At 41.2% G+C, this 20,347-nt stretch overlaps 1 protein-coding gene across 5 annotated transcripts in view; it reads left to right on the top strand.

Annotated features, from left to right (window-relative positions):
• The first annotated feature begins 404 nt into the window (after nucleotides 1-404).
• The window catches only part of ITPRID2 (ITPR interacting domain containing 2), a 44,336-nt gene continuing 24,393 nt past the window's right edge, over nucleotides 405-20,347 (top strand). For 2 of the 5 annotated variants that reach the window (XM_075530236.1, XM_075530233.1), the window contains exons 1-9: nucleotides 406-780; nucleotides 1,109-1,154; nucleotides 5,002-5,051; nucleotides 5,907-5,963; nucleotides 8,565-8,604; nucleotides 8,689-8,787; nucleotides 10,376-10,584; nucleotides 11,542-12,236; nucleotides 19,068-19,140. In XM_075530236.1, coding sequence (XP_075386351.1) covers nucleotides 564-780; nucleotides 1,109-1,154; nucleotides 5,002-5,051; nucleotides 5,907-5,963; nucleotides 8,565-8,604; nucleotides 8,689-8,787; nucleotides 10,376-10,584; nucleotides 11,542-12,236; nucleotides 19,068-19,140 — 1,486 coding nt within the window. In that variant the 5' untranslated portion in view covers nucleotides 406-563. Of the gene's footprint in view, nucleotides 781-1,105; nucleotides 1,155-5,001; nucleotides 5,052-5,906; nucleotides 5,964-8,564; nucleotides 8,605-8,688; nucleotides 8,788-10,375; nucleotides 10,585-11,541; nucleotides 12,237-19,067; nucleotides 19,141-20,347 lie in introns of all 5 variants that reach the window. The other 3 variants (XM_075530234.1, XM_075530235.1, XM_075530237.1) reach the window with 3 other exon arrangements.

The raw sequence follows: 20,347 nt of genomic DNA, 5'->3' as shown, positions 1-20,347 counted from the left end.
AAGGGGGTGCTTTGCGAGGCCTGGCCTTCGCCCCGTATTTCTATTTGGAGACGCGGGAGGAGATTACGAACGAAGGAGCAAATAAATAAATCTCGCCCGCACGGCCGGCCGCAGCTACCGGCTCCCAGCGCCCGCAGCAGCTGGGGGCGGAGCCCCGGGCCCGCGCCCGCCCCCGCCCCGCCCAGCACCCGGCCGGCCCTCCAGCGCGCCCCGGGCCGGAAGGGGGCGGGGACGCGCCGGGGGAGGGAGGGGCGCGCCGACGCGCCGGGGCCGGGGGCGGGGCCAGCCGGCGCACCCCTTAGCCCAGCGGCGCCGGCCACGAGCGCTCCCGCGCTGCGCCCGGCCGCTGGATGTGAAGCGCCGGGTCTCCTCCCCCTCCCTCCCCCTCCTCCCCTCCCTCCTCCCTCCCAGTCCCCTCCTCCTCCGCCTCCTCCTCCTCCTGCTCGCCCGCTCCCCGGGGGCCCCCAGCCCGGCGGGCGCTGACAGCAGGGGCGGGGGTCCCTGCCGCCGCCGCCGTGTCTCGCGCAGGCTTCGGCCGCGGCCGCGGAGCCCGAGGCGCGGCCATGGACCGGCCCCTGGCGTCCTCGTCGGCGGAGGCGGAGGAGGAACTGGAGTGGCAAGTGGCGAGTCGCCGGAGGAAGGCCTGGGCCAAGTGCCGCGGCTCCTGGCAGGCGTCGGAGACGGAGGATCTGTCCACAGAAGCGACGACGCAGGACGAGGACGACGACGACGACGAGGACCTGCCCAGCGCGCAGCTGCCGGCGGCGGCTGCGGGCCGAGGTGGGTGCGCCCGAGCCCGCGGGGGAAGCGGGGAGTGCGGGCTGGCGGCGGGGAGCGTGGCGCGAGCCGGGGCCACGGCGCCGGGTTCTGCAAGGGCCTGGGCGGTCGGCCGCGGGGGGAGACCCAGCACTTCCTATCGGGGCCCTCCCGCCGCCCCGCAGACCCCCAGGTGTCACCTGGTCTCCCTTCGGCTGGAGACCGGGACGGGTTGCTCGGACTGCGCGCGGAGTGCCCCCGTCGGTTTTCCAACTTGGGGGTGACCGGGCTGACCCCACACTCAGAGTTCCTTTGGGATCAGTAACCAGCTGTCCCCCGCTCTACCCAGCAGGAAACGTGCCCAACGAGAAGATCGCGATATGGCTCAAGGACTGCCGGTGAGTGCGCGCGTGCCGCCGGCGACCCCGGGCAGACGTGACCGCCCCCGCTGGGGACTCGGGCGTCCCGTGGCCGCTGTAAACTTTTCACCGGAAAGTGAGCTGGCGGATAGCTTCCTCCTTTAAGTGACGAGAAATGGAAGTACTGTGACCACTTATGATTGGCGACTGTGTTGACTTTTCGGCGCCATGGTGGCTCGGTCGGTTAAGTAGCCTTTGGGCTGCTAACCTCCAGGTCGGTGGTTCAAACCCCCACCAGTTGCTCAGCAGGGGAAACGGGAGACCGTCAGTCTTTACCTTGCAAATTCCCCGGAACCCCGTGGGGCTTCTCCTCCCAGGTCGCTATGCATTGGAATGAACTCCGTGGCAGTGGGGTTGGTGGGGGCTGTCGTGGCGGTAGCGTGGCGTCCACAGTTAGGTCCCAGTTGCCTGTGACAGATAATGCCGTGTTAATTACGTGGCCCTAGAATTCCTTCTTACATTTCATCAAGTATTTTACCTTGCTTTTGTTTTGGCAGCTCTGTATCTGGCATCTAATCGTTTTCCTTTCATTTGCGTGGTAGAGGAATTTTCGACACTAACTGGGCTTTTTAAAATTTCTGTGCTTTACTTCTGTTTGGGGAGCTATTAAAACCTGCAAACTTTGTTCCTCTGGCTTACTTCTTGGCCGCGGGTTTGTCCGATGGCGCTGGAATTCACAGAAGGGAAATAGAGCTTTGAAGGCATTTAAGTCTGTATAAATCTGTTTTAATTACATGCTTTGGCAACTGGCACAAAACATGTTTGATAAAATACAGAGGAGATGAATCACACTGCCAGAGCAGTGGACTGCAGTAAAATGTGCCTGTCTCATGGTGTTTTAATTGCTCTTTCCCTTTTATTTCTTCATTGTTAAAAGACCACATGAAGATGTCGTTTTTATCATTTTTGTTTGGTGTTTGCTTTTGAGCACCTGTTTGCTTTCTCAATTTATGTTCTCATGATTTTGTGCCTAGTTCCAGTGTCAAGGAAGTCTTTTTTTTTTAAGGGGTTCTCATATGCGCCAGTTTATTTTACTTAAGAATAAATACTGGCCGCTACCCTGAGGTTGCTAGGAGTCAGATTCCACTGGGTGGCAGTTTGGTTTTTACTCTTTGAGTGTCCTGTTTTGATGACTATAGAGGGGCCTCCCTGTACTGCCTCACTACAGAACTCTTAACCTTTGTAGCAAATCTCATAGCTCTTCTGAGCGTGAAATACAGACACTACCCTGTGGGGCTGTGGTGAAAGCCCGAAGTGCCGCTCCATAGGCTGAAGAAAGATGACAGTCCCTTGGAAGATTTAGAGCCTTGGAAACTTTATGGGGCAGTTCTACTCAGTCCTAGGTCAGTGGGGGCCAGAAGGGACGGTGGCAGTGGGTCTGGTTCTTCCTGGTTCTCTCTAAAGATGCGCAGCAGGGGCAAGGCAGATATGCACACAGCTTGAGACCTTGACTCCCAGATTAACACTCAGGTGTTAACCCAAAGCTCTCACTCTGAAATTAAGAGAATTTGGCCTATTGATTCCATTCCAGCACTGGGTCAAGAAACCATCGTAGTGTTCCAGCGGTTTATTTAATTGTTAGATATCCAAATGAGTGGAAACTTCTAAAGGGTGGCACTGACCCTAATCATGTTAGGACCATGGAGGAGAGAGCCTGTGAAGCCAATTTCCTTTCGTCTCTTCTGAGAACTGTGCTTGAAAGGGGTGTCTTGTTACTTTTGCTCAGGTCTTTCAGAACCTTCAATCTTAGTCTTGATTTAAATGCAGTACTAAGTATCGGTTTACTCTTGGCATCTTAAAATAGGTTTAGAATTCAAAATACATCTGTCATATTTTACTGTTTCAATTTGGGTATGCATTCAGAATTTTTTTTCTTTAATTAAACGAAGCATCCCATTGTGTGTGTTTATGATCTAGGAATGAATTAAGATTGTGTAAGAAGAGCTCATGAAATAAGAGTAGATCGGTCAATTTTTAATGTGCATTTTTGAAAGATGAAAACAACAGGCACATGCTGGTTTTCACTGTGACTCGATTTTCGTTGAAAAAAATGTTTTTGTTCATCTTGATTTGTGTGGACAGATTTTGGAATCTGCTACTGCTTCCTGAAAAGTTTCCCTCTCGTTCCCTGCAGTCACAGGTGTTGTACACAGAGGTGGCCTTCATTTGTACTCCGGAAAGCTAGAATGAACGGTCTTTACAAGTAGGCCACATTAGCACAGATTTGACTCCTAGGAGATGTGTGCCCTTTTTTTTTTAGGTGGCAATTGAAGTTTTTTTCACGAGCTTCGTATATGTATTTTGTACATATCAATCAAGTGACTTGGAGTATTAACCCCTTTACAAGTTCTCATATAGTCTTTGTTTTCTTATTGCTCTCCATATCCTCCATAAAGATACCCCCCCCCCATCTCACAGGGAGTCTTGCTTTATTTTCATTTTTTTTAATGTTTGGCTAAGTGGAAACCAGTTGCTTGCATTAGCATCTCAGAGCCAGTAGAATTTTTGACGGAATCTGGAGGAGAGTAACCATACCAGTGTGAGTGAGAGACTTCTTTTTAAAGAATACAAGTTCTCTTCTGTTTATTCTCCATTTTCTGTTAGGGCACAAATCAACACAGACACCCGTAAAAGGAGATGCCATGTTTGGGCCTAGGGAAGTAGCCCCCCCGCCCCCCCCCCCCCGGGAAGAAGAGCTATACAAGGCATAAGCTCTAGTTCTATAAAATAGAAGCAAAGACTTAGCTCAGAGATACGGTCATGTCTTTATGTGATGGCTTTATGGATTTTTGCATTTGAAATGCACTAATTTTTCAAAGAACTGTCATTGCTTGCATAAGCTGCAAACACAATTATTTAACAATTGGTATCTCAAGAATATTTCTTTGATATTTGGGGGATTGAACTCACAGCTCATGCAAATTTGTAACAGGTACAACTTGTTAACTGAACAGAACAGCTATCAACATACAATAACGTCTTTTACGATCGCTTCGTTTTGGATAACTTTACTTTGGAAAGTATGTGTAAACAAAGAAATTTTTAATGATCTGTGTTTGAACTACACGAATGTGAAAAACATTTTAACAGTGGCTGATTGTTCTTAATGTTGATTCTCAAGCTAATTTGTCGGTTATTTTCTTTTTAAAGCTAGATGAAGACTATATATATATAGTCTTAGATATATATATATGTCTATATATGTCTATATATATATGTCTATATATGTCTATATATATATATATATATATACATATATATATATATTTAAACACAGAGCGTGCACCTCAAGCTTCTCCATTTAGGTATGAAAGAGAAATCCTGTTCCCAGAACTAGAGGTGGAGAAATGGATGAGGTTTGAGGAAACGGGAGCCCAATTGCTAGCTGGAGTCTGACTTTTTCACTTTAAGATTAGTTTACCAACTACTAGAGGTTTGTTTTGTTTTCTTCTTATGCTTTTTCCTGTTTTGTGGAAGGGAGTGAGAGGCGCCTGCCTTATTTTTCCTGATGCTCATGGTATTTTCTCTCCTTTTGTAAAGAAAATGCCGATTCATACCATTTTTAATTGCCATTCTTGCTCTTAATTGCTGGCAGAGCAGATGGGTGATTAAATCAGTGCTGGTGGACTGACTTAAAGATAGGTATTTGCTTAATTCTTAGTCCATTGCATATGTAATCCACTTGCATTCCTTGTGTGTTTTGGAAGGAGAGTTCAGCTGTGATTAGAGCGCGCTTAGCTTAGCCATCACCCTTTAAGTGAGGCTGCGCCTTCTGGGCTCTCCGGGTAACTTTTCAAGACTAAGGCGTCTGTTTCTGTGGTTTCAGCACTCCTCTGGGCGCCTCACTGGATGAGCAAAGTGGCAGTACGCTCAAGGGTAAGCGAAAGTTGCCTTTCTAAGTCTGTCCTTTGTGAGGGTCTTGCGTCATTTCTTCCCCTCTGGGTGACAGTATAGGGGTACACATGAATTATACAAGAGATGTTTCTGTGTATTTTAAAATGCTGTTTGGAAGAAAAATAAAATAAAATGGTACTTGGAGTTAGAAACCAAAAGGGGAGACATCTGGTCATGACAGTGATTTTTAAGCAAATTACCAAACCCTTCCATAATGTGATACGGCAATACTTATTGTCTAGGTAGCTCATCAAAGATCAGTTCAGTCTAAAAATGAGATAGATAAGTATGCGGAAAATACGTATTGAGTGAACTAGGTCAACTTCAGTGCCGCATTTCTGTGCTTACATTAGCTCCGATTGCCACGCCTGAAATTTTACCACCTGCGTAAGACAGAATTCTAAAGTTCAAAGTACAACAAGAATGTGCAGGTAGTGGCAAGGCACATTAAGAAAAACATTTCAGGATCAGGAAGATCGTGCTGAAGCTCTCCCAGCTTCGTATGAGGGCTAGGATAATGTTTGTTCCAGGATCTGGTTTCCGTGAAAGTCTCAGGTAAGGCATATCATCTCATTGAGCATCTGCAGAGGAATAAGAAGCCTAAAACGATGTGTTGACCAGCTTCTGAGAATTTCACCTGGCTCCGAACCATGGCTTCTTGGAATTTTTGGTTCAGAATAATTTGAGTTTATTAGGACGCTTAAATATCTCCCTGTTAACTTACAAAATATTTTGCTTGGTAAATTGATATGAACAAAGAAAAATATTTTATCTGGGGGCTAGCAAAGAGTAAGAGCCCCAAGATCACTCTTCTGAAATTTCAAATGTTGCTTCCAGGTGTGCTTGTGCGAAATGGAGGAAGCTTTGAAGATGATTTGTCTTTGGGAGCTGAAGGTTTGTGGTGGAAGGACTTTCTTTTCCTATCGTCCAATTAAAATATAAACAAAAAAAGAAAAGAACACGAGAAAGTCAAGTACTTTCAGGTTTAGGATCTTCAGAGAGAACGTTAAGTGCTCTGCAAATGGCCCATCCACATTTCATATCCCGTCGTTTGACTTGCTGATAATCTCATCTGTAGGAGACATGCAGGATGAATCTGAATATCAGCAAGAAGCGCTCCTATTGAAATACTTAAAGGAGCTGTTTTGGGGCAAACAGCGGTGATAGAACTGAGGGAAGAATTGTGCTGTAGAAGGAAGGAAGCTTCAATATTTATACGTGAGGAAACCGAATGGAAGCTGTTTTTAGTGTGAGGTAGCCTTATGTCATACTTGCAGCTGCAACTTGTCTTTCTTTTTGCATTTACGTGCCTCCTGCCTTTTTTTCTGATAGTAGGAGATTAAAGGACAAAGACAAAAGAACAGTAGAATTTGATTAGGTGTGCAAATGCTGGTGCTAGTGTAGATTTCATTGACATCTTAAAAGTATATTCTTTGTAGAGATATTCACAGATTATGAATTCCTTTCCTTGGATTTATAAGAAAGCTTTCCAACTGTGTGTGTATATGTGTGTGTACATACAGATATATAGTATTACTTGTTTTATTGGTGTCTTAAAAGCTATTTTGTAGCCCTTTGAACATGTTTCACTTCATTGGGTTGACTAGATTGTTGGCAGCTGGCTTATTAGAGTGCACTTAAAAAAAGAATTAAGAATTTTATTATATCATTTAAAATAGTAAGTTGCTAAGTAGTGAATTTATCACTGAATTGAACATTCTTGCTCTTTTGCTGTTTTACATCAAACCGTAAGGTTGCTTATTTAGACACCGTCAGACAGCATGGAAAAACTGCTAATCTCTCCTCCTGGGAGTGCAGCTGGCTGGCGAGTTCCAAAGCTGATCTTTTTGCTTAGTGACTCAGGGTGCTTAACCGCTGCACCCCCAGGCCTGTGAGCCAGGATCAAGTTGACAGCAATGGGTTTGTTTTAGTTGAACATTAAAAATTCTAGACTCTATCTCAGTAAAGTTGTTTTTAGTACTTTTGTCAAAATATTTTTAAGAACTAAACATTTTAAAGACCTTAAACTTACTGTTCCCTAATTGGTAGTGTGGAGAATGTTGTCAACTCTTTATTAAATGTATTTTGGAATTGCTGTAACTCTCATGGCATTGAACGGTTTCATTGGAAACCAGAATATTAAAGGCAGTCCCATGAAAGCATGGAACTATTAGATTTTAGCAACAGTTATTTCAAAGCTACTTTCATTCATTCCATAAGTATTCAGTGCGACGTTTTAGCACTGGTGACACTGTGGCTTAGCCATTGTCTTGCTGACCTTAAAGTTGGCAGTTCAAATCTACCAGCTGTTCTGTAGGAGAAAAATGAAGTTGCATGCTCCTGTAGAATTTTAGTCTTGGAAACCCTAACGAGCTTTGTCTGTAGAATCATTATATATGTACTGGATGTATGGAGAAACATAAGAAATTGCCATGAGGTTACTGTCAAACTGAAAACACGCACACACACACACACACACACACACACACACACACACACACACACACACAGGGGGTTTCAAAAAGTCCATGGGAAGATGCAATGAAAAAATAATAGAATGTCCCCATGAACTTCTAGAAGCCCCTTTGTGTGAATGGAAATACACATCAACTATGATGAAAGGTATAATTAGTTTCATTCTGTATATTTACCTAAAAAGGTTAACTGCAGTGAATATAATGTTTTTCATCAATTGAACATTGACGAGGTCAGCGGTTAATCTAGGATCAAGAAAAACTATTCAAAGGAAACATGCCATAATCAGAATTTTAAAATTATATGTGAAAAATTGGTTGTAGCTGGAGTGACTTTTTAATTTTAAAAATATAAGTTAATGTAAATTATTGCTAGTATAATGCTAGATTATTGTGTTTTCAAAATATTCTCTATTAGACATTAAATTTTTTAATACTATGTCACATGATATTTTATTATTTCTTATTGTAAAACAAAGACATGTAATTTGTTATCTATGATCTTTTTATTTTAAGCACTCAAGTAGAAAAGTTTTAGATTACTACAGAATGAAGACACCCACCCAAAGTGAACATGCTGTGTATTATTCGTAATGATGCAGATTTAATCGGCCAAGGCAAAAATTGGGCATATTAGATGTTTTGCTGTAATACTGGGCTTGCTCTCTTGACTGTTGCATCTTGGTCTAAGCAGTCCCAAGCTTGAGAGAATCTGATTTGCAGACAACAGTTTTCCCTTTCATGTCACGTAAATTTGCCTTCCCTTTCAAACCTGTGAGTCAGCTCACAGCCGTCTTCATCACAGGCCCCTTCACTTGCTACATACACAGCCTTGACAGCCTTGAAAGGCTTCTAGCCATTTCTTGCACTGATGTACAGTTAAATAAGAACTGTATGTACCAGTTCTGGCTGATCTATAGTCTTAGGGACACAGGAATGGAACTGGCTCATCACCTGGAGACTGCCCCTAGGTGCGGTCCTACTAACAATTGCCCTTTGCTTGTATTCTTTTCAACCGTAGCCAACCACCTCCATGAAAGTGACGCTCCAATCGACAACTGGTAAGTAGCTAAGTTTGTTCTATTTCTTTTCAAAAATGAGCATTTGCGAAGATAAAGTTTTATATAATCTGATTTTGTTTATAGCAACAATATATTGGCCAAAGAGAGACGACTACAGTTTCATCAGAAAGGGAGAAGTATGAATTCCACTGGCTCTGGGAAAAGTAGTGGGACAGTTTCAAGGTAACTTATTATGAAATGACGGTGGAATTACATTGGGTTATAGGTTACATATTCCTAACTTTTAGAAGTCAGAAGGAAACCACTGTTTCATGTACCAGCGTAACTAACAGTAGCATCTTTTAAAGACTATTAGGATTTAATGAAAGGCCACAGTAGTCTTATCACGCTCCTGGAAATGAGTGTTTTGAGCCCTAGCAATAGACTGAAATAAGAACCACATAGTTGAGTAGCTTCTTCTTGTGGATGACCAAAGTTCTCCACCTGTTAGGACATATGTGAACTCTGACCTGCAAGTTCAAACAAACCTTTCTAAATTAGGAATTGGATATCTTAGTTGATATTGAAGCACATATTCATAACATTATCAAACCTTATAAATACCTTAAAATCATGCTCCAATAAAGCAAGTAAATGAACTGAAAGCCCAGTTTTAATTGTTAACCAAAGTACTGGAATCTGAGCCTTCTCCCAGAACTAAATTGAATATTCTTGCTGTTTAAGTTCATGCCTAACTTTCCAGCTTTCCCTCAATGCCACTCAGAAGGCTTGGGTTAGCACAGGTACAATGAGAGGGGCAAGGGATCATAGTTGTTCCACTTCCAGTGAAATTGAATCAAGAAGTTACCTTTGTGTAACTTCCCTCCTCCCTGCACCTTACTCCTCCTACTTCCGGGGTGGTGGGAATGGTTGGAGGAAAAGGAAAAGTAAGTTCCTCCTTCCCTTTTTTGCATCAGGTTGCCAGGCGGATTGCCTCTTCTAGGAGAGTCAATGATGGCAGGAAAGCTCAGGTTCTGTGGAATGTGCCCCAGTACCAAAGTCCTGTCTCCTTTCTAGAGTAATCTCTCTAGAGCCTTCTCTCCTTTCATCTGTTTATTTCTTGTTCTCCTTCTGCCCTTTAATTAGCTGCTTTACTGGGAATCTCTTACAATGACGAGAAAAAGGAAGGTGAAGATTCACTTAGATTCCACTTCTTTCACTTAGAGCAGGTGTCCTCAAACTATGGATTCACTTAGATTTCACTTAGAGCAGGTGTCCTCAAACTATGGATTCACTTAGATTCCACTTCTTTCAGTTAGAGCAGGCGTCCTCAAACTATGGCCTGTGGGCCACATGTGGCCCGCCGAGGACATGTATCTGGCTCGTGGGTATTTTTGCCCCATTTTGTTTTTTAACTTCAAATTAAGATATGTGCAATATGCATAGGAATTTGTTCATAGTTTGTTTTTTTTAAAACTATAGCCCGGCTCTCCAACGAGTCTGAGGGACAGTAAACTGGCCCCCTGTTTAAAAAGTTTGAGGACCCCTGACTGGGAGCCTCTGAACTGCTCTTACAGATGCATATTTCCCTATTCCAAACTGCTTGAGAAAACAGACTCTTTTGATTTAATATACAATGTATAATTGCATAATATACAATGTATACATCTGATTTAATATACAATGTATAAAGATGAGGAAGTCTTAATTGCTAACAGAGCTGAAGCTGTAGAAACAATTTTTCACTCTGAGGAAAGTAAGAAAATGTTTTCATCTATAATGGACATCCGGCCTGTGATACTTTCATATTGTGATGTTTAATTTTTTGTAGTGTTTCAGAATTGTTGGAACTCTATGAGGAAGATCCTGAAGAAATTCTTTATAATCTTGGATTTGGACGAGATGAACCAGATATTGCTTCTAAAATCCCACCAAGATTTTTCAATTCATCATCATTTGCCCGAGGCATAGATATTAAAGTATTTCTGAGTGCTCAGATGCAGCGGATGGAAGTAGAAAACCCAAATTATGCTTTAACAAGTAAGGCTCTTAAGTATTTGCAGATTATTATTTTTATTTATAGCATCCATAGCAAAATAGTTGGAAGTTTTACTGGTTTCCAGAAATTACACTGGAAAGATAAGTAATGCGAGTTAAAATAAGCATATGAAAGGATTGAATAACTGCCCCACCAAAAAACTTTACATTTCCACCCATAATGATGTACTTAATTTTGAACGTTATTTTTCTATTTACAGAAGTTAAGTTCTTTCCCTATTTCCCTCAATTGTTTGCTCACTTAAACACCAGTGAAATAACTTGCAGTGCCATATAATATATATATTGTATATATATAATTACCTCTAGGTGGTTTTCCTCCAGAAGGAAAAAGAAGGGAAAAGACTTTAAAGCATTCAGTGAAGTCGACAATTCCATGTGCTTTCCTAGAAATATAACAGGTGGGATAATGGGATAATTTCCACTCATCTCATAGCCGGTTTTTTTTTTCTTGTTGACCTGAGTTTCCCAAACTGAAGGCCCCCGGGAGCCAAAGGATTGACTCTAAGGGGTTTGTGACCCTCTAGTTAGGTATGACACAGGAACTTGAGCGCATTTGCACTTGGAAAAGTTTCAGTGGGCTCTGAGAACTAAACTGAATTACTCACGGTCTATTTTTTTCCCAGTGTTGTCCTCATGTTTGTGTGTACTTTAAAATTTTTAGAAAACTGTAAATCCTAAGTTTAAAATAAAACTTCGCCCTTCCCACTTGGTAGAGTGTGTAAGTGTTAGATAAAGCAAAAAAAATCTTGTTTCAGAATCTTTGGATCAGCTAATGGAATTCAAACTATAATATGTTTGTGTGTATCTAGATGTGTGTGTATACATATATGTGTGTGTTTATGTATGCATGTGTGTATACATATCTATAAATGTATGTGCTTATAACTATGTACATGTGTATGAATACATTTTTGTGTGTGTGTGTTCCTTTTCTAGGCCGTTTTCGACAAATTGAAGTGCTGACTACTGTGGCCAATGCATTTTCTTCCTTATATTCCCAAGTCTCTGGGACTCCCCTGCAGAGAATTGGAAGTATGTCTTCAGGGGCCTCAATCAAGGAGACCGATTCACCTCCACCCTTAACTCGAAGTAACACTGCAAATCGTTTAATGAAAACACTATCAAAACTCAATTTATGTGTTGATAAAGGAGAGAAAGAAGGGAATAGTTCTTCCCCCACGCTTGACAAAGGGAAAGTTCTAAGTGTTGCAGGGATGGAAGAAAGTGGTAATAAAAATGATCAAAAGGCTCAAAAAATGATGAAGAAGAAAGACTCCTCTTTCTTGTTGGCTACAGTGAAAGAAGAGTCATCAGGTAGTTCAGCGACTGCTGTGGGGAGTGCCGGCCTGGGTAGACCTTCTGATGATGCCGGTAGTAGCTTTAATAAGGAAATTTCTGATCCACAAAGTAAAGCATCTCCAAGGAATGAGAAAAGACTGGATGAGGAAGCTGGTACTGTGGAATCGGATTTAAATCGTGATTTCAGCCTGGCTGGTCACAGCGAGCTAGAGAGCAACAGTGAGCTGCAAGGCGCTCTGCCTACACCTGGGAAGGAGCCATGTGCACTGCTGACGAACCCCTCCATACGAAGCATAATGGCACAGCAGAAGGATTCCTTTGAAATGGAAGAGGTAGGCAACAAAATGATTGGGACTTCCCTAATAGTGAGTTCGTATTTGTACCCTCACAATTTTTTTAAATGTGTATCAAGTGACCGAGAAAATGTGTGTACAATGAAAAATGGCTACTTAACTTATGCTAGAAAAATTCAATTCCTTCTCCTAATTTTGACTTTCTACGGTTTTCATTTTGTTTCACAACCAAGACTAGGGACAAAGTGATGTCAGGGTCATGGGATAGTTCATCAGTTTCTCTTGAATTTCTCTTTTCTACTAGCTGGTATTTGATCTTTAACCCCTTTTCTCTCTGTTTAAAATTTTGATGCCCAAGAAAGCTCCGAGAGAATATATTCAAACTTAAATCAATCTTGCGTAATAGTTACAAACGCAGGTGTTGGAAGGGGTTTGAGTTCCGTCTGTGCCATGGAATTGTTGTGTGCTCTGGAGAAAGCTTGTCTTAGCATAGCTCAGTCGGTGAAGGGCAAATGTAAAGATGGCTCTGAAAATCTAAACCAAAACCTCACTGCCATTGAGTTGATTCCACTGCTTAGCAACCCTGTAGGACAAGTTAGAACCGTCTCTTTGGGTTTCCAAATTGTAATTCTGTAAGAAGGCAGAGAGCCTCGTCTTTCTCCTGAGAAGCAGCCTAACTCAGAGCTTATCACCTTCCTGGGGCTTCTCTGGCTTTGAGGATCAGTTTTGGTCAAGGACTAGAAACAGTATGGAGAATTGATGTACCTGCAGGAGTAGATAGGGATCTTTGAAAGTTTGAAAATCCATGATTCCTTTTTGATGTTGCTTTGGTCTGAAACTTATCCTGGCACTCATAATTAAAGGACACATTTCCGCCTTTCGTTGCAAACCGTCTTCTATGACAATCAGATTGCCGTTAGTTTCCTTGCTTTACTTACAACAAAGCAGAATCCAAAAATCTCAATACATCATGTGAAGTAGCTTTACATCTATTCTATCAACTCAGATACACTTACATATGTTATTTTCAAATATATCAAATAAGTTCTTTTTATAATTTGTAGAATCCTGGAATTCTAAGCTATGGCTTTTAAATTTTTACTTTGTTTTTAAATTAAGATATAGTATATGAAATTTATTTTAAGCATTTATGAAGTGCTAGATAGACTTGAGTGGTCATTTATATTTGGTCATGATAGAGTATATTCTCTATGCATAAATAAACAGATATATGTGTGTGTGTATATGTATACATAGACATAAAATTGTTTTTCCTTTTTGTGCTCTGTACTGGCAAGAATAGTAAATAAAGAAACTAAAAAAACCCCAACAAAACACTGTCATTGAGTCAATTCTGACTCATTGTGACCTCTCTAGGACTGGGTAGAACTGCCTGCCCCTGTGGGTTTCCGGGATTGTGACTTTGGATGGGAGTAGAAAGCCTGTCTCCTTTCTCCTGAGGAGTGACTGCTGGTTTCGAACTGCTTCCTTCTCGGTTAGCAGCGTAACTTAGAACCACTTTACCAGCAGACTCCTAAAGAAATTAAAGTGATGACATTGAAGTGGACAGTTTTTTGAAATGCAAGAATGGTGAAATACTTTTGTTTTTAGAAAAGGAATATGGCCACGATAGCTACATTGCCAATTGAAGAATTATGAGAGTCCTGAATCCTTTTCTTCAGATACACTGAAAATAAGGATAAAAGCCTTCTAGAATTGTTTTATCCCTTTGGGAATTTTCAGGAGCGTTTATAAAACAATGGATAAAGAAGGGAAATAATGTGTTACTTTGATTTCCTCTTTTCTAAACATGATTTGAATCATATTGACAAATGAAGAGAACAATATTATTGAGGCAAACTTTCAGATCCCATTCAAAGTGGATTGTTAGTTTTTTTAAACCCCTTTCCGTTGAGGTCTCGTTCCTATTGGGAATTTGCTTCCTGTAAAAACACTATACGCGAGAGCTCTCTCTCTCAGTGAGCCAGGTCTCCATAGATGACTGGCTGTCAGGTGCTTTGGGCTAGCCAGGTACTAGCAAGCCTTGCCAGCGTGACGTTGTGTGGGGAGCCGCCTGCTCCCCATGAGGCAGGAGGTAAGGATTGTCAGTTGCAAGAAGTTGGGGAGCTGACTTGACAGTTTGCAGGAGCAAGAGGAGGAGATACTTCAACCTAAAGAGACCTAAATAGTTGATTGACCCAGGCCTTGTGAAATGAAATGGGCCATTTCTTAATATTTAATGATAGAAGAGCCAGTGACTGTTCTCAAGGAAAAGCCAGTTTACTTTTTGACTATTTAAATCCTTTCAGTGTGTCTGAAATTTGTACATTTGTACTTTTGCGTTTTCTAATTTCTTAAGAGCTTGTGTGGGGGTGGTGTTTTGCCTGGCTTACTTTGCTTGCACTGTGGCTCTGCTGGAGCCTCGAGTCGTCTGCGCGGCGCTTCCCAGTGCGGCTCGGTACGTAGTTCTTTAAGGTGAGGACAATCTTCCTTACCGTTTAGATAAAAGAGGAAGGAGAACGTTTACCTGTGTTTATTTGCAAGCAGACTGTTACGTGTTTTCTAACTATAAATGAACTTACATTCACATAAACCTACTCTTGACTGGGTAGACTATTTTTTTAACTAATAAATACTTAGGAACTGGCCCTAGTGCTGTCTTCACATTGATTGTTGATTTAAAAATGTAACTTATTACTTATTTGTAGCTGTTACATAGCAGCATTCTTTTCTGTTATATTTTACTGGCCTGGATTACAATAGTTGGCAGATCAACCCGAAGTTTAACAAATGGTTAAGTTTTTCCTCTGGCCATCCAAATTTAACCATATGTCTTTGGAAGGAAAGCATTATATCCACCATGCCAGCAATAGAACTTGAGGCCTAATATCTCAAAGCCCAGATAACCATTAAGTTTATTATTTATTTCATCTTTAAAAGACTCCAGTTTTAAAAAAATTTAACTCATATCCTGACAGTAAACATAATACAGAGATGTGTATATGTTAAAGAGTATGCGTTTTATTTGTTTGTTTATTTTAAATAAATCACTCTAATGGCAGCTCTTAAAGCTCTTACAAAGAGAGTGATTTTAGAAAAGGAGAGTGATTTTTATAAGATAAAAACTTGAGAAATTTCAAAATGATAAATGATATTAATACAGAAGGGGAACTTGGATTCTACCTCGCTTTCTCATGTTGCAGGTGAGGAAGCGTTCTCCCATATTTTCTAACCTTTGATATTAATTTGCAGCAATAGTTGTTCACCATCTCTCTGAGAGAGATACTGTTCCCTTGATAGCAGACCCTCTCTGAGGAGGAGGTGTGCTCAGGCTACCGTAGGCGGTCTAGCACCGTTACAGGAGAGCTCTCGGTCCACATCCTTGTTCTAGGTGCCGTCAGGTTAGTGCTGACGCATGGCATCACCATGTCCAACAGAGCTAAGCACTGCCCATTTTCATAATTGTTACGTGTGAGCCTCTTTTTCACTTTGCCAAGCATGCTATCCTTTTCCGGGGACTTGTCTTTCTTGATAGCATGCCCAAAGTACATTAGACAAAGTCTCCCCACCCTAGCTTCTAAGAAGCCTTCTGGATGCAGTTCTTTGCTCGCTCTTCTGGCATTGCTGATGCCTCTACTAGGAAGCAGCAGAGCACTTTGACTTATCAGGGCCCCCTGGTGGCACAGGGGTAAGCCCTGGGCTACAGATGGAGAGGTTGGTGGACCCACGTCTCTGGAAACCCTGTGGAGCAGCTCTGTCCTAGAGGGCTGCTGAGAGTCAAATGAGTTGACGACTATGTGTTTTTTGGTTTTGTTTTACCCATATGAATTAATTGGATCATTGTAAAGACCTGTGAGGTAGTGATTTTAATATTTAGTTTTCAGAGAAAACTGAGATGGTCATCCAGACATTTAGCTAGTAAATGGCATGAAAAGACTAGAATCCACATCTTTATAATATATTGCTACTTTTGATGAAATCATGTAATTTGTTAAAGGTAAGTTTGGCTGTTTGAGTCAAACATTGGACAAGCACTCAAGCCTTCTGACAAACAGCCTCATGTTACTACATTAGAAAAATATTTTTCATTGAACTCTTTTGAGATGACATTAAACAGAATTGTCATTTCTAAAGCTCCAGTTCTGATTTATGTGGACTCTTCTATACAAGGTGTTTTTGAATGTTTTAAGCGCCAACTTAAATATCCACATAATTAACTTTTTTATAGAACACAATAATGGGCCTTGAAGACTTACCTTGGTCACAATAAATTTTGCAGATATTAGAAAAACAAAGTAAATGCCCATTGTGTTAGCAGGATATTGAATTTGAAAGATATATTCTGTTTTATGCAAACATTTAAAATGAAGTAACCCAAATGTGGGATGGCTTTAAAGGTCTTCTTGTAAGCCTTTCATACCAAATACTGAGACTGAGTGTTATGACACGATTTTGTTTCAGTGGGTTCCCCTAACTTTTGTTATGAAAAATTTAAAGTGTCCCCTAGTATTAGAAGTAGCACAGTGAACCGTGTTAACCATTTCTCGTTTCTGGAATCAATAATTGGCTATTGCTCAATTAACGAAACACAGCTCATGGAAAATGTCTAGGGTTTGAACCTATTGAAGAGAACCTCTGCGATGTAAACCCAGCTCCTATATTTGATTCATCTTTCATGTGGTGTGTGCCATCTCAAATCTGACTGCTTTCTTTGCACAACTGTGACCAGCCCTAAAAGATGTACACAAAGAAACCCAGCCATGATCATTAGCAATACCTGCTTCTCTACAAGTGACCCTGTGATTTCATCTAGAGAGAGACCAGTGGTCTTTACTTGTATTAGTAAGATGCGATCCTTTTAGCTCCTCCCCCTTCACTTGTAGCCTGTGTGGTAAAGAGCGCATAGACCTCCGCCCCCATCCCCCCTCAATAGGGTCCCCATCTGAGAGGATGGTATATGGAGGATCTATTTTCACTAAAGACTACTTTTTTATGACTAATTTTATAAGTCTCAGAGCCAGAAAATGTAGCAGTTCTACATATTAAAATACTATGCTTTGCCCAAGCTGAGATTTCTAGCATATAATGAAAGAGGCAATTGGGTTTCTGTTAGACCCTTTTAATATGGTTGATGTTGCCTTTACAGAAAACTCTGAAGTAGATTAAGCCTGAATAGAGACTAATAATAGACCTTTTGTGGAATATAAAAAGAAAATGCATTTTGTTCCCTGGTACACAAAACAATGGTTTTCCTGTTGAACTTGTCTGCTGCTTTGAATAACATAATTTTAAAATAATAATAGTAGAATTTATCTTATTTGATATAGAGGGTGATGGTTTAAGTATATTTGGATTTTCAAAGATTTATAAATTTGGGTTCATCAAACTGTGGAACAAACCATAGTAATTTTTAAATTGGGTAATAATATATTTAACCTTTGTAAATCATTTTATTAGGGGCTCATACAACTCTTATCACAATCCATACATACATCAATTGTGTAAAGTACATTTGTACATTTATTGCCCTCATCCTTCTCAAAACACCTGGTCTCCACTCAAGCCCCTGGCATCAGCTCCTCATTTTTCCCCCTTCCTCCCCCTCCCCTCTTGCTCATGAACCCTTGATAATTTACAAATCATTATTTTGTCATATCTATTACTCACAAATAGTATTCCTTTTTCTTAAATAGAGTCATAATTTGTTCACATTAATTCCACCCCTACCAAAAAAAACCCAAAATGTGTGGCTGGCGTGTAGATTCCAACCCCTCGCTACCCATGAGGACACAGCGGCCTTGCCCCAAAGGTCCCCGGCTGCCATCTGTACAGAGGCAGACTGCACGTCCTTCTCTGGAAGGGAATCTGGTGGATTTGAATCACCTTCCTCTTGGCTAGCTGCTGAGTACTTAACCATTGCACCATCACGCATCCATTAGTCCCTATTACTAAGATTTTATTTACTATTTTGAATATTAATCTTTATCAGGTAAACTGATAGGAATATATTGCCCAATGTTTAATCTGTTACAGTGTTAGCTATCTTAGACCAAACTGAGGATTTGGTGGGTAGAGGTGAAGAATTTTAAATTATGTAGTTATGAATACTGAAAAAAATATTAAAGAATAAATAGACTACTTTTGGAGGTTTAAGTTAAAAGAAGGATTTTGTTATAGACCTATTTTTCATCTACTAGTAATTTTTTTAAATAATAAAGTGTTTTATGCATTCAGTGCTGTTGTTAACCAGAAAATCAGAAAACCGTGTTGTGGCACAGTGTAACAATTTTGAGATATGAGAGGGCTTCAGAAAATTTGTGGGAAAAACCCAGTATTTTTAACTCCCATTTTTCTATGAACTGTTTGAGGCCCCTTTATGATATGATCTCTTGGGTTTACTTTGCGTCTCAGTGATCAGTTCTCTTACCATCTGACCTTTTGTCTTTATAATAATGTACAACATGCTGGCTGCTCTGTGTAGCGAGGACATGCATCTAGCAGGAAGGAGTACCAAGGTGCTCGGTGAATGTAGCCCTGGCTGTAGTCATTGAAGCTATATGCCACCTTGGCAGGAGCGTGATTCTCAGTGATTTGGCACATAAGTAATGAAGTGATTTGGTAGTTATATGATGTAGTCATCTTCCATTTTTGTGATCTTACATGCTTAACCTCCGTTTTCACATAATACTGATTTTCTATAACAACCTGGGTAACCTAACTATGTTGCTACGGGGGGAGAGGCTGTATTTAAATATAAAAACGCTATGGTGGTGTTTTAGTCAGGCTCATTTGTTTAATAAGTTACTATCATGAGTTGGGTCTTCTTTGACATAAATTCTTTTAATTTTAACTACCGAAATCTCCTTTTAGGTTCAAAGTACAGAGGGAGAGGCTCCTCCTGCTCCAGCCGCCTACCAGCTCGGTCTGACCAAATCCAAACGAGGTAAGTGGATACTGTCCACTCATTCCCAAGAGTACTACCATGGTGTTGCTAGTTGATTGGGAAAAGGGTTGGTTTGTTTTTTTTAATCAATATTTGCTATACTTTTAAGTGACGAAGAGTAGGGACACAAGCAGGCAAGTCTCCGTATAGCTTTGCATGGAATCTTGCTCTGTATTTTCGTCTGTTACCTAGTCTTCACTTAACTCTAGTGACTTCTTTGCCCCGTTCTCTGTGCTCGAGAAGTTCTGTTCAGCCGCGCCTCGGGCTAGACCGAGGGAGCGAGAAGGGCTGCGATCCAGGCTGCTCTTTACATTATTAGGACTGAAAATACCCGTCTTCCCTATTTTGGGGTTTGCATTATTCAAATTTGGCTTCTAAGGTAAACGCCATTAAACCTGCTTCTGGCAAAAATACCAGTTTCTCCTCAGTAGCTGAACTTGGCTCAATGAAATTCACACGATAGAGACCAAAGGTGAATGAGTGGCAGATACTGCTGTTCTCCTGAATTATTAATTATTGACCCCAAACCCTTTGAATCTGCTCCTTCTTCTTTTAACTTGCAGCAAGGGAAAAAAAAAAGAATTGACTGATCTTTAAATTCCCAAAGCTTTGGAGATTGAGAGAGGAAGTAAAGAAGTTACATTGACCACTGAAGGTGGGGCTGGTTATTTTTAAAACTACACATGCTGAACCACCCTATTTTTGTTTCAACAAAAATTCATATGTATGTTCCTGAAATAGGAAATTATATGTTTGTTCTCTCCTGATCTCTGAAGTAAGAGACAATTTGCGTACAGTTTTTTCGTTTGTTGCCATCTGCTGAGAAGGGAGCTGTTCTCCCCCCAGGTCACTGCAGTTTGGGCCGGACCCGGCAGCTTGTCCCGCTTCATTTTCTTCCCTCAGTGAGTCTCTGACACCCCTGTCTCTGTGTATCTGGACTGTTGCTCACGATTTCTGGAAGAAAATTTCTATGGTGTTCAGAGATGTAACACAGGTGGTAAAGTTCATAGCCAGTGGAGAGTGGATAGACAGGGATTGTGTTAAAAAACAACAACAGCTCACTGCGTGTCAAAGACAGATGGATAACTCTAAGCTTTAGGATCTTGTGAAGACAAAGCCCAACCAGTTTTGAACGAGGAGACTGTTTTGTATTTACATCTGGGTTTTCCTCTTTTCAATACTGGCTCTCTTGTTCCTGGTGGCATTT

Source organism: Tenrec ecaudatus, chromosome 13 (assembly GCF_050624435.1).
Source record: "Tenrec ecaudatus isolate mTenEca1 chromosome 13, mTenEca1.hap1, whole genome shotgun sequence".
Taxonomy (NCBI): domain Eukaryota; kingdom Metazoa; phylum Chordata; class Mammalia; order Afrosoricida; family Tenrecidae; genus Tenrec; species Tenrec ecaudatus.
The sequence above is the reverse complement of the archived record's forward strand: the minus strand, read 5'-3'. Positions and strand labels throughout refer to the sequence as shown.